Here is an 18099-nt window from a genome sequence, read left to right as displayed (position 1 = left end):
AAAGGCTGCAGGCCCTGTCCGCATCCACAGCTCTACTACTAGAGCTTTTATTTTCCCTTTTAGCAGCAAGTGAAAAGGGCCTTGAAAATGACACCGCTAAGCCGCTACACAGCAGGAGAGGCAGCCCGCGCTCCATCCAGCGCAGGCGCTGCTGCACACCAGAGAGACCCGGCACCTCGGGCCGCCCTGCCCGCTGCGGCCCGGGGCCGCCCCGCCAGCTGCTTCCGCTCTCGCAGGCGCCACGGCGGCTCGCAGAAGCGAGCTGAGGGGCACCAAGCAGAGCACGTCCCCAGGCGTGAGGGCCCCGGGGCTCCGCTCCGCCGGAAACGCGCGGGGCCCGCGCCGGCCGGGCCGGTCGAGAGGCGCGCACTCCGCCCGCCGGGGCGGCTGCGCAGAGGCGGCGGCGCGGGATGGCCGCTCGCACCGCCCCGGACGGGACGCGGGGCGGAGCTGCGGGGAGCGGCGGCCCCGGCCGCTCGTGGCTCCCTCGGCGCTGGGCTGGTAGCAAAAGGTGCCCCGGGGTTGCCGCGATTCTCCGCCCCGCCGTCGCTCGCCTTCTGCCTCTCGGCGCCCGGCGCGTCCCGCGCCTCTCCTGCCGGCTCCGCGCAGCCCCGGCGGTGCGAGGCATGAAGCTGAGCAAAGCCCAGTACGATGAGATAGCCCAGTTCCTGGGGCACGTGCAGCCCACCCGGCAGAGCCTGAGGAAGCTGAAGGAGAAGTTTCCTGGGTAAGTACATCCCGCCCTCCGGCCGGGGCCCCGGCGGCGGCCTGCGGGCTCGCTGCGGCCGGGCGTGGGGCGGCGGGGGCCGCTGCGCCAGCTCCGCCCGGTGCTCCAGCTCAGGCCCCGCACGGTACAAAATCACCAGCACACACACACAGTCGTCGACGGCAAGCGACAGCTCGCTGAAGCTGCCGCTGGGAGCAGGATACTGCTCCACCCTCCGTGACCTGAGGAGTTGGCACAAAATAAAGAACGCTTACGCCGGCGCCCCCGAACACATGTCCAGGTGAAAGCTCTTGGGACCTTTCAAAAGCCTCTTATTAACCAAGTATGTCTTCTGATGTTAATAAAGCATTACGGTTCAGGCCAAACCTCTGTAGCTGAGGCCAAGTGTGAAATCCATCCTGCAATACCGTTGCCCCTGTTTCTTAGGGAGAAGGGAGTTTATGGACCCATAATTCTCTTCTTGCTGCTGAATTCCAGGTGAAACTGGAAAAGGGATCATGTTTTTATCTATGGCCATTCATGTGCTTCCTTCCCTGAGCTGTGTTCAGAATTCTCAAAAGACTTTTGTAAGTGACCATGGGCTAGGATGGAAAGGTATCCATGACAGGATGTGCTTCATGCACCAATCTTCATTGCTGAAATTTACTTACTACCAACTACAATAGCACTTTAAGGAATGATGCAAGGTTTTTCACTTTCTTTTCAGATTTTAGGGAAGGACTGCAATTGCTGAATTGGACAGGAAAGCAAATTTGGGTTCTGTGGGGAAAAGAGTGGTTCTGTTTCTAAAATCACCAGAAATAATACAGAAAAATGTAGCGGGTTGGGTACTGTATCTGCTTTGGTGAGAGAGAGAAATTAGCAAAACAGAAAATCATTCACGTGCTTCCTGAATGAACCTTGCTAGTCTTAACAAAAAGGGTGGTGGAAGAAACTGACGCTGTGTGTAACTTAAAGTAGATGAAAAGCCAACATTAACTTAGGCTTTTAAACTGTCCAGTGAAATCCTTTGCTTTTCAGGAAAATGTTAGAGAATTGCCCTGTTACAGAGAAGTGATAATAAAAGCATTGTGGTTGATTCATGGAGTGCATTGAGTTACATTTTGAGATCCCAGCTCACCTCGCACAGTTCTTCTGCAACTTGGAAAAGCACTTACCATGACAACATGTGTCTAAGGAGCTTAGACTTGGCTTTATCACTTCAGTGCTAATGAAATTAGTAGAGGGTGTTTGTGTGCATTTGTGTGTGCATGCATACACGTTTCCTTTTTCTATTCTCCTTAGAAAGTTGTCGTGAAAGAAGGTTAGAATTTGGGTTGCTTTTCCAGGTCAATCACTATTCTTAGGAGCCTTGCTTCCAAGATGTATCCATAGGCACATGAGTGTTTGTGATCAAATTTGTCCAAAAAAGACTGGTCTTTTGTGATACATTTTACTTCCCAGTTCACTCAGTTGGTGCTGCAAAAGATCCATTGAGTTCTCTGCGTCAGTTGATGACTCCTGACCAACTGTGTGCAACTAACAATATAGGGTTATTTAGGAAGAGAATTACGTTTTTTTTCCTAAAGGAGCTGGCTCAAGTGTGGTGAACACTGAAAAGCAAAGGTTAGCTGTAGTAGTTGCTTCCACAATAAAGTGGCTATACTCTTATGTAGTTATTCACATTATGACAGGAGAATAGCTTCTTCTGATTTTGCTTGTAGATCTATCCTGAATTTTGTTTGCCCATGCTAGAAGGCTAAAATCTGTATGAGTGATGAATTGACAGCTTTTATACAAATGCCCATCTTAAGTATATTTTGAGGAGGTCTGCACATCTTCTTTCTGGGAGTATGGTATTTCTTTGTTGTCTTTTTTGTTTATTTCTCATAGCAGGTCAGATGTGGAAGATAAACAATACATTCCAAGGCCACTGCTTTCCTTAGCAGTAACGAAGTTGTATTGAAATAGATACATGAATTCAATAGATACATTGAAACAGATATATAGGATGTAGGAAACAGGCATTCTCTATAACACTTACCTTTTAAAAGAGGCCAGCTGCAAGCTGCAGAGATTTGTAAACTTTGTATGCCATATTAAAGGGGAGGCTTTTTCAGTGATGTGTTTAATAACTGGAGTAAGTTTTTCTTATAATCTAGAAATTTTGTCATTCTCTTCTAGGACAAGAAAGGTCTCACTGGCCTTTCTGGCTGGATTTTTTTTTTTTTTTTTTTTTTTTTATTAAAGCCAGAATCAATTAAAGCCCCTCCTCCCACCTGAACTTTCTAATTCAGTCTTTTAAAAATATATTCCAGAATCTGTGATGGTACCTGCAGTGTGATGAAGGTGTCCATAGACAGTTTCTCATTATTATATGGTAACAGTTGCTGATTCAAACTGGAAAGTACTAACATCCATAATAGCTGCTTTCACCTTGCGCTTTCAATCTTTCCCCAGGAAGGATTGGTATTCCACTGGTAATGCAATACATAAATTGACAGTTTTCAAATATTTCTGGTTCCTAGTGCCTCGTAGATCTTGAGAGTCTTTGGATTTCTGCATTAATCTACTCAGTTTTTTTCTAATACTGTCTTATCTCTTGGTTCCTCCCTCAGGTGTTGTATCTCCTGAAGCCTCACGTTTTATGCTGCTAATTTGTATAAGTTCTCTTTCATGCTTTGTGAAAGCAGTTCTACTCTTGTTCTGCAGTTTCTCCCTAAGAATAAGTTGCAATTTCTATAAGCAATTGCCACAATTTAATGCACAGGTATGCTTGATGGTAGCTGCCAACCTGACCTTTGGATCTAAATAATTTTTAACAGGGTAGTTTGGGCTTTACTATTATTCAGTTACTTCAGGAGGTGAGATTATTGCTTCAAACAAGTATTGTCATGTAACTTATTAATGTCAAAAACTCAAAATTAAACTGCACATACTGTTTATAAGTATTTTAATACAAGCATTGGAAATTTTTGTATTTTACAACCCTGTAACTTTTCATACAACATGGATTTAAGTCTACTTTGCTTAAAATCCAGTTATTTTGCAAAAACTTGGGTATCAATTGCTGTTCTTTATCTGTTAATACTGTGCTTTGTATTTCATGCCTGGCAATTACCAATGTTCTATTCATTTCTTTATTCTTAAGGTATTTGTTACATCCTTAGCAGTTGTCTCCTGACATGTTCCCAGTTAACAGCAGGGTATTTGGATGACCTGAGGATTATCAAAATGTGATTTTGAGCACTGAGCACAGTAAATCTCTGCCAATACTGGATCACTGATCCATAGTTCCTTTGATCTTTTTCACACATATGCCACTGGACTGATAATTCTGTATATTCAGTGTTCTTTTCTTTTGAAGTGAACCACCTTTTCTGCTTAGTTTCTCACCTATTTGCTAATAATTTGTGGTTTTCTTTGTTACTTCTGTATTATATTTTTCAGCTTTCCCTTCAGCTGTGGACTCATGTTCTTCTGAGATACTCTTATTCTCAATGAGAGCTAATGTCTAAATTGAGTGAGCCATTCTAGACTGGTTTTAGGCCATTGCAGGAAATGTTCTGAGAAAGTTAAAATCTTTCTTTTCAGAGCATGTTTCTCTCTTAAATGTTAGTTTTAGCTGCCTACAAGTAGAATCTTCTAGATACAAATCACCTTAGCACTACCTATTCATAGTGACAAGATGTAAGTTAGACCTTTAAAATTCTATCTTTTTCAAAGACTATTTTAACTTGTCCAGAAAAGTCCAAATTCTTCAAGTTAAATTCACCCAAACTGATAGTCTAGTACTTCAGTTTAACTGCTTACTGTTTTAGTTGTTTCAGTTCTTCTGTATATGGCAGAAAACAGAGTTTCTCTCAGAAACTCTTTCTAAGGCTTCTTATCAGTAGAACATAATTGACTTATGAATAGATCCTTCTCAAATACATACTTTGTACACATTTTCCCATTCTTTGTATCAAATTCTGATTTAATATTATAGTGTTCTTGACTGAATCTTTGTCTTGGCTTAAGACAATTTAAAGGGGGACATTGTTAAATGAGTTCTCCTCCTTTTTTTCACCGATGTGTTTCCACCAATAAGGAGAAACAACATACGAGTAGATATAAGTGGAAAAAGCCCAGTTTACTAACAAGTGAAACTGCAAAAGGCGAACATCACAGTAAATAACCACTAGACAGAAAATTGCTAAATCTCACTAACTCCCCCAGAACAGAGAGACCCCAAATGGTGGAAATATCCTTTCCAAGATGGCCAAGGGCAGCCGCTGTAGGGAGAGAAAGGAAAATGGTGTCAGATCCTGCCCCTGAGATGAAGCCTTTGCAGGTGATCGCACAGTCTGGGAAACAAAAGGGAGGGATGGGGACAAACCCTTGGGAAGGCTTATGGAGCAGTTCTAGTGGCAGATGAGAAGTGATGCCACGTGTGGGGTCAGCACTGCTGCCTACCAAGCTCTGATGATGTTGGTGTTGATGTCTCCAAAGTGTGGATGTGTTGTGGGGAGAAACTGGTATGTCAGCCCTGACATAGGTGACCAGGCCCCAGCAACTGGCTGGCTTTGCAGAGTTTACTCCAAAACAGTTTTTGATCCTGAAATGCAGTTTTTCCAAGTGGCTACTATTGCAAGCCTAGAAAAAAAAAAAAACACAAACAACCACCCAAAGTAAACCCTCCAAAATAGGGCCTCCACTTTCAGCAAATGCTGCCAGCAGAGAGTTCATTCCCCACCTCCCAGCTCCGAGTTAAGAAGAGACTGCGGCAATGCCCCCTCTGCCCTGTGGTTACAGTTCTGGATGTATTGGATCTTCAAAGAAGCCATAACAATCTTTGGGCGTGGATACATATGAAATACAGTGATATTTTGGGTTACCTGGGACAGTCTTCCTCTTTTCTCTACCAGGCTTTCTAAGGATGTAAGCTTTGGTGACCCAATTCATTATGATACAGTCTTGTTTTTTTTAAAATGTTTGTATTTTTCTGGCTTGGGTCTGTTCTGAGTGTTTGAATTGCTTATACCAGTTTGTGCTTGAATTGGAGATTCCAGAAACTTTATTATGGTTCAAGTTGTCTCAGTAGCCTTGAGCATATTTTAGTGATTCAGAAACCCATGCCTTTCAACTTCTTGCACTGAGCTGTTGTGAAATGTCTTTCGGTCCGTTGAGGAGTGCTATATTTTTCCATGGCACAATTTGTGTAGTCTGTATTATTTCTCTTCCTTTTTTCAACATATTAAACAAACTTGGTGCCTCTAGCCCAACTAGGAGCATTAGTTTCTGAGTCTATTTAAGAGCAAACTGTGTTACAGAGATTTTCAAAGTACTCTGGCTTCGAAGTATCAGCTGCTTTTATCAGCTTACTTTTATCAGCTGCTATGTGCAGTTCATTGCTTTTGTGCCTCTATTCAAGAGAGTACCGTCTTGTTTGTGTCCCTTGTTTGAAAACTTACTTTCATGTGATCAAGAGGGGCTTTTTTCACAGCAGAAAGATTAAAGGAACCTGACATAAATGGAAGAGAAGTACTTTTTAAAATTTTTCTTCTTTTTTTTTTCCCAGTAAGCAAGAGGAAAATGGGATGCGTTGCTTCATATTGATATACTTGAGTATGACTGTTTGGTTTTAATGTGTGTAACTTCATATTTGATTATTGGAATGTAACAGTTAGTTCCCACAACAATGTAAGGGATGCACGTTCCTCTACATTGATGACCACTGCTCTTCATTACTTAATATCACTTCAGCTTTTCACACAGTAATTGTGTGGAAATTATCTCCACATTATTTCTCCAAATTATTGATAGCTTTATTAAATGACACCAGGCCTGGAAAGCCAGATTTCTGCTTTTTTTTAAAGCAGATATCTCAGCAAGATTTTCATTTTAAAAACAATGTATCTGCACAGTAATGTGTTAAAATGTAAGTTGGAAAAAATAATCTGTTTATTATTTGCTCAATTTTATCACTTTCTCTGTGATGATCCATATTGAAACAAAAGCCCTAAAGAAGTTTAAATATATAGTATGAATGTTATTTCTTTAACCAGCAGCTTAAGACTGAGGAAACATTGTTTCTTCCTCTTTTCCAATGTCATTGTTGCCTCTGGTTTTGTTTTTTAGACTTGGGGGTGGATAGGCCTCTCATTTTCCTCTTGAACCCAGTTTCATTTACAAGGCAATACATTGCTGCTTTGTGAATAATTTTATTCTGCTTTTGTGAAATTGCTTAGATCGTCAGGCAGTACGCATGGTGGTTGTGGTGAGATGCAGGAGGGTGGAACTGCTCTTCTCTTTCATCCCCCCTTTTTTCTTTTTTTCTTTCCAATTCTGTGTTCTGGTGTCTGGAGCCTGCAGATAGAGTCGAGGTGGAAGGAGAATTCTTCATGCTTTGCTCTAGTCCTCTTTGGAGCTGCTGTTACTCCAGGTGGGAAGGCAAACTAGCAGTGAGGCTTATGAGCAGAGGGCAGATAGCTGCCTCCATGTGTCACAGAGTTCGAGGCTCTGAACTTGGGCACAGGATTATTAGATAGGTTGTATTTATGAGCAGGCTGCCTGCTGCTGTGTGACACTTCAGTTGCACTCTCTTCTGCCTAGAAAGGTTCTTATCATAGCAAACCAACATTATTCTTGTAACTTCTGCTCTCCCTGCTCTTCTGAATAGTTGATTAATTATTTTGAAAAGCAGAACAACTAGGCTGTTTTTCATTACTCTGCAAACACTACAAATCTTATTTAGAAAGTTACCTTTGTTCCTACAAGTGCTAGAAACCTATTCTTAAAGGCACATTTTAAGCTCCCTTTTTCTATATTCTCAGTAGTTAACAATGACATAAATTCATGTTCTGACTATATACATGATCTCATCATGTGGCAAATGCTTTGTATTTAAATATTCTGGAGGATTTAATGAGAGTATCGATGAAACAGTAGAATTTTTGAAATTTTCTACTTCTTCTTTTATATTAGACTTCAGAGTAAACAAAATTTGACACGGAGTTTGTTTTTGTCTACTCTATGTAGCAAAAACCTAATATAATTTAAAATCTGTTATGTATTGAAGCTGCAGTAAACCTCACAGGTAAACAGATTGATAATAAGAGGTGAGAAGGAAGTCTTGGGTCATTAATTGAAATGAGAATTAGCAATGCACAAGTTTCAAGAATTAATCACAATAAAATGTAGCATGTTTTAAATAATCCTAAAATGAAATAAAAATTGACTGTGCAAAGTAGTTATATGACAACTGATAATATTCCCTTTGGAAAGATGTCCTTGTTATTTGAACCCTTGGTAGAAAATCTACTATATCACAGCTTTGATAGGCTGAACCAGTGAGCAGTTTCTCGTTTCACTTAAATACCAGTGAACAAGCATTAAAGAACTTGTAACTGGTTGGATTTTGTATGACTTGCTAACAAACTGTTTGCTAGTGCCATGACCCAAAGTAGGAAGGATACCAGTTCTCTCCTGTAATATGAAGTATTGTGTGAAAAAAATCAACAGTGTCAGTGTATAACTCAGAAAAACTTTATCTCTTTTATTATTCATTAAATTAAACAGAAAATACTGACTTAAAAGTTAGATATTGATAGCAGTGGGAGGTTTCAGAGTGAAATGAAAAATAAAGTTTTGCTCATGTTTGTGGCTTTCCCAACACAAACAGACAGGATTTAGGCAGGAAACTTCCACTGGCACATGTAAATACTTGATTTTCAGGACGTGTACTTTCTTTTGTTTGGAGAGATAGAAGGGGAGGGGTTTTTGAGTTGTAGAAGGTGTAGTATATAAGTGTGTGTCGGCATTAAAGGTAATTTTGAAGGAAGTCCATCATGGTTTTGTGTCCCACTTTTTATAGGTGCAGCCACCTCCTTCCTCACATGCACTCCCACATATGTTGTCCATCCTAGCAAAATACAAACCTATTTTAAACATCAGTCTTAAAAATTTGTTTGAAATACACAAGGAAAATTAAAGTTTTATTTTCTGGATTCTTGAGTACTGATAAATCTTTCTTCTCTCTTAATGTTTTCCCCTTCTAGTCTGTGAAGTGCTACCATATTGGAGTACAGTTCTTTTCATAGGAAAAAAATACACATAACAGTGCATACTACACTTGTGAAATTCATTTTGGCTGAGTAAAGGGAAACCTTTTTTGACCTTGATGAATTTATACAAACCACTTAGAAGCCAATCCTATGTCCTTTGAAGATTTGATGGTGAAATACAATGATTGGAGGGGGCCTTTTAAAGCAGATGTGGAAATTAGTTCCCTATAATTTGAAAATGCATTCTGAGTCTGTTGGAGCTGTGTGTTAAGTGCTCTTGTTAAATTCAGAAGAAAAGAAATTAAAAGAGAACAACAGAGAAAAAAAAGCAGAAAAAAATACAGAGAAAAGAGAAAAATATGGACAAGAGGAAAAAGAGATAAAATGCAAGAGAAAAAGAAATAAAGTGGAGAAAAAAGAGAGAAAACAGAAAAACAGCAGAAGAAGATTAAAAAAGGGAAAGGAAAAGAGAAAAAAGAAAATCCTTTCACATGTCAAAGCTGGGAGAGTTGTCTTGGTCACCATATACACTACTGTATTACTTTGCGAGGTTTAATTTGGTTGTACTTTCTGACACTTCTTAAATTCCATGGATGTGATAATCACTAGTAGGATAGGAATATAAGTCTTGCGGCGTAGTCTTTTTCTAAGTATTTCATTCTAAAGCAAGCTTGGTGTCATCAGACAGACCAACAGATGTCTGTAGATTTAAGGGCAAGATTATGGTGGTTGTTAAGGAAGGATGAAGTGGAAGTTTTAACACTGACCATATGTGCTTTTTAATTGACTTGTGGATTTTAGGATACCATTTTATTCATGTTGCTTGTTTTTAAGGAATATTGTGATAGAAATGGTAATTCTTGATTGTATTTTAGAAACAGCCCCATAATGTATCGTTCTTCTGAAGCCTGCAAGCAAGTCTAGGCTCAAGTTGAGCATAGGGGATTTGCTACATCAGAATGGAAAATTTTTTATTCATGCGTTGTTTTTTGTACAATCATATTCTGGGCTATATTACAATGGCGCAGTAAATTGCTGAATACACTGTCTGCTGAATATGACCTCACCATGAAAAATTTGATGCATTAGAGTAGGAAAGGTTGGAATATATCAACCTTAGCTGACAAGGGACTTTGAATTTTGACCTAACACAGATGACCTTTGTGTGCAATAAAAGTGAGTTTAATCTCCAGGTCAAGGTTGAGGTGAACGGTAGGGCAATGTGCATTGGTTTGTACTGGCTATGTCTGGATCATACCTAGCAAACAACAAAATCCAAGGTCTTTGCTCTTCAGAGTAACCAAATGCTTGTTTACATTAACTTTACTCATATCTGTTATACCACCTTTAAAGACTTGTGGGCTGTAGACAGCTAACTCGTCGGCAGCTGTGGACTATTTCATTTGAAGTTCAGTGTTTCAGAATAAGAGGCGGTGAGGTACGTATATTCTGCTCCTATAGATCACTGAATAGGTAAATAAAATTTCTCCTCTAGTGCACAGAAGACTGTTCATGATATTGCCTTGCTATGAAAAAGGTGAACTTTGTTTCTTTGACAGCTAGCCTGTCTTTTGAAGATTGGAAGTTTACTCCTAAGTGTCTTACACTTTTAAGAGGAATGTAATTAAGAGAGTTCTGATGCATTTCACTAGGCAAATACAAAGGAAACAGGTCCTTTTGAGCACTCCATTGCTGTAAAAGCTATTTGATCAAAAAAGCTAAGTTACAAAATGCTTTGGGGGCTGTCTAGGTTACATAATAAAGACATAGAGATGAATTTAAATAAAATATTGTCACATTTATAGTAGTTACAAACAAAATCTTTTTAACTGGCTCATGTTCTAGGAGTGGTATTTCACTGATGTACCAAAGGTGCATTTGCTGAATACGTTACACATGCAAGAGTCGTAGCGGTGGTGCTTTTGGAAGGAAAGAGTTCTCTTTAAATCAGCTAGGGGGAAAAAAAAAAGTTTGAGACTAATGGAAAGAACCTCTATTTCTTTAATAGAGCCTGCAAAATATATTCTCCAGGACTGATCAGCTCTGAAGGCTCTAGAGGTTTGATGATTGGAATGGCAGGAAATCACGCTTTCAGGACATAACGAATTGACTAGGCCATCCATCATTTGTTAGCATGCGCTGAAACACTGGGTTTGTGTGCAGAGGTCTGTGATTTAGTAAATACTTGGGAGATGAATAGAGCCTACACACAAGGGAAGATATTGCTGTCCTTCAGCAGCCTTAGACACAGATTCCTGCTGAGAAGGCCGTCTGACAGCAGCTCATCAGTAACTGGCCTGTCACAGTCAGTGATGCCCACCAGCCATCCCCAGTATATTAAATGCATTTTTAATATCTGCTTCAGTAGATTTAATGAAGAAAATTTAGTTTCCATACTCTGATCACTGCTTTCTCAAGTGTTTTAAAGCATTGAGCGAAGCACTTCCAAGAAAAGAACTGTGCTGATAACAAGAGGAGTTCATTGAAAATCAGAATGAAACAGGGATGTTATTATCCAAATAGTTTCCTTAAAGCAAAACAAAAACGTTTGGAAAAAGCAATGATGATCTTAGAAACAATTGACCCTCCTGCAGAGGGACCTTATGCAGCAAGCTGTACAGCAGCAGAGATGCGGGGCTGGGAAAGGTGTTTGCACAGTGGTTCTGTTTAGTGTGGCAGAGCTTGCCAAAAGGCAAAATTGCATTTCTTACGCTCTCATGTGGTAGTACCAGAATCAGATCATCATTCTGTATGGCTTTCAGGGTCCAGGGAGGAGGGTGGCTGTGAATGGAAAGAGTGGAATTGATCAAGTTTTCAATTGCTAGCATAGATTTTGGTTTGGTTTTAGCATTTTTGTAAGTGATGCTTTTGGTGAAAATAATTATGTTATATGGTATTATATAAACTGATATAAGAAACAAATAATAAGACACAATGGGAAATAAAACTGTTGTTTTTATAACTTGGCAGACTCATTGAGAGTTATTCAATATTGACATTCTGTGTGTAAGGATTGTACAGAATTATTTTTTAACTTATGGCAAATGATAAGATCTTTTGTTGTCCATACATAGAGATAAACTTCATAGTTATTTGATTTTCCTTCTAACTTTGAAGGGAAACTTTTATGTCTGTTTACATAAAAGCAAATATGTTGATTTTCATTTTCTAATGACGTTCAATGCTCATGATATTTACTTCAAGAGAGCAAGACAACTTGATTTTGTTGCAAACATCTATTTGAAACATTGACTACTTGAACTTTTTCTCTCTCAAGAATCCATTCTATGTTCACAGAAGAGAAAGCAAGTTCTGCATGAAACCTATAAATTTGATTCTTGAATGTGTCAAAGCGTTAATGTATTAAATGCATATTATTATAAAAATTTAAGAAGTGTCCTAAATGCTTACATTTTTATAGTGCACAACATATTAAATAATACATTTTCTTGTTAGCATCTGTTTGTTGTCATTGTTGGCAGGACCTATGATTTATTACTTAAATTAATGACTGCAACCATTTTGGCGCTGATATATGCCCCTTATGGCTTATTGCATCATTTTAAGAAACAGCATATATGCTTCTATGAGAGTAATTTTTTAACTGTTCATTCTTTTAGGTTCCTGGTGAACATCTCTATTTGCAGTGTGAAAGTTTCAGAAGCTTGAATTACTCTAAACTGAGAGAAATAATGCTAAGGAATAATTTCTGTAAGAAAATATAATGCAAATAATGCTGAAGAATAATATCTGTAAGAAAATACAATGCAGGAACTGATCCTAGTAAAATTGTCTTCTAAGCCAAGCCTGATAGAGTTACCAAGAAAAATCAACAAGATTGAAAGAGGAATTGAAGATAAAGCTCTGCATTCTTCTGATCAGGTGATGGTTAAAAGCCTTGCTCATGTTTTTGTTTGATTGGTACCATACAAGTACATTTCAAACTCCTCTATGCATGCTCTGTCATTAGTTTTCAGTTTGTATCTCATTAAGTCCTTCTTGTCCACGGACTTCAAATTAAGAATTCAAAGTAAATGAACTTCTTGTCAAAAGTCTTTAATTTGCCAAACAGGAACTTGTGCCTGTTGTGGGAAAAGCATTATGCTTTGTGAACAACTTAGGATAAAAACTTCTGTTTGTAAGCAGTTAAAGCATTTTTACATACTTTTTTGTTTTAATTTTGGTACAACCTTTTTTTAAAATTCTTGCGTCCATAAGATTTTGAGTAATGATAATGATATGGTAGGAGATATTATCCCTTCCATTGCACACACCAAGATATCCAGTAGCCTGATTCATGGTGACAGTCTCTTTGCTTTGTACTGGAGAACTGTTGAACTTCGGTATCTTGGTTTATCCTTTTCATCTCAATACAATGTTAAGGAGTGTTGCTGTCTATCGAAACGTGGAGAAAGACTTCAGATCAGGATGTAGTGCTGAAGAGGACTGTATTGTTTGGGTGATTGTCCTCAATTTGATTATCTGTATTTAGGCTTTCAAAGTCTTGGAAGCATTTGGCTGCCTAGTTTCCCATATACCTCCAGAAACTTCAATACTGAAAAAAAAATGTCCTAAGGTAGCACGCATTCTTCTTTTACAGGAGGCAAAATGTTATTAAATATTCCTTTGAACAAGATCCATGTGATAGCAAAGGTGTTCTCTTATACAATGCAGCCTGTCTGAAACCTTTTCATAAGCAACATAGAAACTGACCAGGATGGAGGCAGTACTCCTGTCGCTGAATTACTATAAAGGGTCTTTTGGAGTCCCCTGTTGTTAATTGAGGACACAGACAATAATAAAGACATCGCGTATCTGTTTCTATTTGTGGTTGGCTGGGAGATGGCAGAACTTCTTCAGTCCTCTGTTGACACTGGTAGCATCCAGTCCTTTTTTGCATCTCTTGTGGAGTACAGGTGCTCATTTGGAGACTACAACTTGTGGAGAGTACAGTAACTAATAGGCACAGTGAGTGTATGTGTATGAAATGGCTGTTGAACATTAGACATTTGTGGCGTTACTATAAAATCCGTGTTGTTTTTGTAGCTCTCCTTCAGTTTTCAACACAGGTGAGCAATATGCCCTCCTAGCCAAGTGCATTTTCTTGGGTACACAAAATACAAAAAGAGAAAAAAAAACTTGAAGGCTAGATCTCTGGTTCTTACAGTGCTTAAAAAGGAAGATCTGCTTTAACCAGTTGGCAGGTACTCCAATAAGCCAAGCAAGTTCCAGTTGAAATGAAGTTCAATGACCTTATTGCAATGAGTGATCTAACACAGGAATATGTTTTCCTTTATCCTGTTATTAGGAACAGGAGAGTATAGTTGTTGACCAATAAGAGTAAGTTGGGCTACCTTTTTTGTCTCATTTGTATTGTGTTCATTTGGCATCAGTGGTCTGAGAAAGAAAGGAAAGTGGTTCTTTATGGAATAAATACATAGTTTCAGTCTTGGTATTTTCCTAGCCATATCTGTCTGCTTGATATGTCATCTAAGTGGTGAACATTTTTTTCCAAACAAATTCCATCGGTTGCCCAACAACTATTATTCACAAGCTTCCTGCTTGCACTTTTTGTTTTAATTTACTATTTGGGCACAAACCTCGACAGTGACAGACGATCATTCCTACACATTGTTATTTTTTGTTGTTTCAAGGTTTCTGGATAGAGAATTTTGTCCATTTATCTGCAATACATGCCTGTCACTCTTACATTTTAAATCACAGTAATTTAAAGATAATATTCAAATGTTTCAGCTACTGTGTAGAAATGAATATATTTTTGTGTAGATGGATTTAGGGAGGTCAGCATGTATCACGTTACTTGTTTGTGTTAGTTTATTTTGTAATTCTTAGCTCATTAGTTTTTTTTTCAATGATATCTCTCAATGGAACTTTGCATTAGTGGATCAGGATATTTACTGAAATAACCAGTAGAAATTATATAAAGTATGCAGTAGAAAGCAGCGTGCTTAGTTTAATGTGCTTCTGAATATTAAATGCAAGTAAAATGTTATATAGACATGAAGCCAATTGTTATATTATAGAATATGAAGCAATAGCTCTGTAAACCCTAACCTCGTAATTTTGCAAGTTCTACTTTATCATGTAGCTGTAAAAGGCAATCAAAATAAATCATGGAAGATGAAGAAATATTTTCTATGGCTTTTTGTATGCTTTCACAAGTGGCGCTTGATCCATGAAATTTTAGTAAGCATATTAAATAATACAATATGATGTGCAACGTGTCAGGTCTGATAAATTATTTTGTATAGGACATTTATACAACATATGGTGAGCTGCTATGTGAACAGCTTAATGACTAAATTATGTTAATCTTTCTTGCCATATTTACTTTTCATTTAAGAAAAGGCATTTTCAAATTTTTATTTTACTTTTTTTTTGATCGTGTGTAGATATAAGAAAGGTGTAGGTCATCTCTGAGAAGCCGTGACAGTGATCCAAGGTTCCTCAGCTGTGCAGTGTACATAACACAGATGTTGGGAGAGTCATCTGTCAGCTATGCCTCTCCTATGGAGTTAAAGTTCTAGGGGGAAAAGAATTCGACACAGTGCTGTCACTGTTACATTTTCACAATAGAAGAGCATGCAAATAGTCAACCTCCTGCTTAGCAGTAGTGCCCTGTCTAATGTCTGTGCTGGTTAGAATAAAAAAATAGTGGGTGCATCTAGGGCTCATAGATCTGACAAAGGTCATGCTATGCTGGGCATTTGAATTGGAAATTGTCTGGACTTAGATTTTATAAAGCTCCCACTGTTGTCGGGGAAAATTTCAGCAGGGTTTTGTCCCTAGAGAGGCCTCTTAGGCCCTTTTCTGTCCTATGAATGAATTTAGATGTGAGGGTTTCTCTTGCCTTAAAACTGTTAAGTTCATTTTGCATACATCCCTAGAGAGAAAAACTGGCAGATGCTTTTGTCTTGGAAGTGTTTAAAAGAAAACTGCAGAACAGGAACAAGGGAGAGAAGGGGCCCTGCGTGGAGTCCCAGAACATTTTGGAAATGGCCAATATGCAGTTTTCATCAGTACTAAGGCGGGGCGCAATATGGTGCCTGTAACTCACTAGGGAATATGAATGTTGATTAAGCATACTCCCAGGCTTTGAAATCCTGAAAGCAGTGTCAGAATAATGGATGTTGAGCAAATGTCAAGCATTTGTTAATTTCTCTGTTATTTGGAGTTTATCTACCATGATCAATCAAATAAACTAGTGCTTCTCTGTTGTGGCATGTGCCATTGATATGGTGATTAGGTGGATAGAGAGGCCTTCTGCCTTTTTTGTTTGTTTGTTTGTTTGTTTTTAATTCAGGTAACAGATTACATATGAAAAACCATAACTTTTAAGTTAAATATTTCTTTGCAATTGATTTAGTGGGAAGAGGTGTATTAACAAAATACTTTGGGAGTACAGAGAGACAAAAGTATTTGCATGTCTGCTGTGATAAAAATTACATTAATGCCATTTTTTCCACTTTTGGCCTTAAGTTTTTACTGTCATGAGAAAGGAGAAATTACTTCTAAATAAAAGTTGATAGAGTGATCTCTTACTTATTCTTAGAAGGATAAGTTTGAAAACAAAGGCTATCCACCCCCAAAGTGCTAATTTATGGCTTAGCTCCCTTCTCTAAATCTTTTGATTTCTGAAAACTTGATCTCAACATCCTCTTGTTGATACCCTTTAGTTAAAAGTAGAGATCTCTTTTATGACAATATATGCTCTCTTATAAGATATGTCTTGTATAATGTATATATGTAAGTTTTTAGTTAGTTACTCACTAACATGCAGACATGTAAACATTCCAGTTGAGAATATTTTGTTCTCTCTTAATTTCCCCCATTTTCTGAAGTCCCAGTTCTGTTAGTTTGTCACTCTTAGAAATTAGGTAACATATAAAGACCTGATATTTAAGTGTGAAGAACAAATAAAGATTCATCTGAAAAAGGTGGCCTTTGCTGCTTTACTGTAATATATTAAAACTTCAAAATATGAGAGGATAGGTTTGGATATTTTGTGTGAGACATTTTTGAAACCTGCCTAAAGAATATTATCAGTCAAACTTCAGTGAATTCCAGTCTAGTTTGTTTAACACCCTTCTCACTGATTTTTTTTTTCTTTTTAACTTTAGTCCTTATGGACTTAATATAAAGATGCTAATGTGTATTTTATTATGTTTTTGATAAGTCATAAAAATTTAAGAAGTGTCAGTGAGTCATGTCATACTATTTGATGCATGCTGAGGTCATCTTCATCTTATTTTAACAGAGAACTCATGTTTGTTTTCTCTTGGCTTCCACATTTATTTATCAAAGCCTCTAGGCTCATTCTACCAAAACCAGTGAAATTTTGGTGCTTGGTGAAGGTGATGCTCTATAGTCAGTCTTATTGAGTGTTTATATCAGAGATAATTCTGTTCTATTAGTGTTGGATGGAGTAAGAGTTCTGGAAAGCCAGCCTCTCCTGCAGTGGCACTGTGGAAACAAAGCTTACAGTCATTGTATGCTTTTTCAGGGCAATATCAGGAACACCAGAAAAATCCTCTGAAGAGGGGAGGAAGGGAAAAGAAAAGCCTGTTGATAGGAGTGGAAAGGGTTAGAGAAGTTTTAGGATACACTAATGTAATGTTGTGATCTGCTATTGTGATGTTCCTTTCATATTGCCTGCCAGTTTTAGATAGAAAGCCTTTTTTACAAGAGAGTGCTGGAAGAACACCAGTAAAAAGAAAGAGTTGGATTCTCTTCTTGTGCATTTCTGCAATCTTTCCAAGGGGAAGTAAGTAGTAGCATTAAATTACTTTATTCCCTCTATGGCATAATCTATATCCCTGGGGCTGAAAGTAGGCTTTGTAAATATCTACATGCATGGTGCAAGAACTTAGATATACAAAACAAAGTGCTGTATTGTTGGGAAGGTAGACAAGAATTATTACCTTTTTTTTTTCCTTTTGTTTTGTTCAATAATTACAAATAGCTTTAAAAAATCTGATTTTTTAAATTATAAATACTGTCTAGGGCTCTAAAGTCTCAAGGGAACTAGCTATAAATGAATTCATCTCTTGCCTTGAATCTGCATCATAACCAAAATGGGAATTTACTAAAACTGCCACTTCTTTGTCATCCATGTTTGATTCTTGAAATTATATCCTGAATATATTTAGATTATAATCTGAATGGGAAACATCAATAAGATCCTGACTTGTTTAAGGAATTAACAGTTTTGATTAGATAACTGGAAGCTTTTTTACTTCAGATGTTCACTTTTTACCGTGGAGAAACCTATGCAACAGTGTGTGTGCTTGACATGTGATGCATGCAAATGCTAAATACAGTAGCAGC

At 38.2% G+C, this 18099-nt stretch overlaps 1 protein-coding gene across 5 annotated transcripts in view; it reads left to right on the top strand.

The window, feature by feature from the left end:
* Positions 1–460: 460 nt before the first annotated feature.
* Positions 461–18099, top strand: part of CDIN1 (CDAN1 interacting nuclease 1) — a 125126-nt gene continuing 107487 nt past the window's right edge. Inside the window, exon 1 of one of the 5 annotated variants that reach the window (XM_066321441.1) lies at positions 461–727. In XM_066321441.1, the coding sequence (XP_066177538.1) occupies positions 627–727 (101 nt within the window). In that variant the 5' untranslated portion in view covers positions 461–626. The remainder of the gene's footprint in view (positions 728–18099) is intronic. The other 4 variants (XM_066321439.1, XM_066321438.1, XM_066321443.1 and 1 more) reach the window with 4 other exon arrangements.

The sequence above is a fragment of the Sylvia atricapilla genome, chromosome 6 (genome assembly GCF_009819655.1).
Source record: "Sylvia atricapilla isolate bSylAtr1 chromosome 6, bSylAtr1.pri, whole genome shotgun sequence".
NCBI classification, from domain to species: Eukaryota; Metazoa; Chordata; class Aves; order Passeriformes; family Sylviidae; genus Sylvia; species Sylvia atricapilla.
The sequence above is the reverse complement of the archived record's forward strand: the minus strand, read 5'-3'. Positions and strand labels throughout refer to the sequence as shown.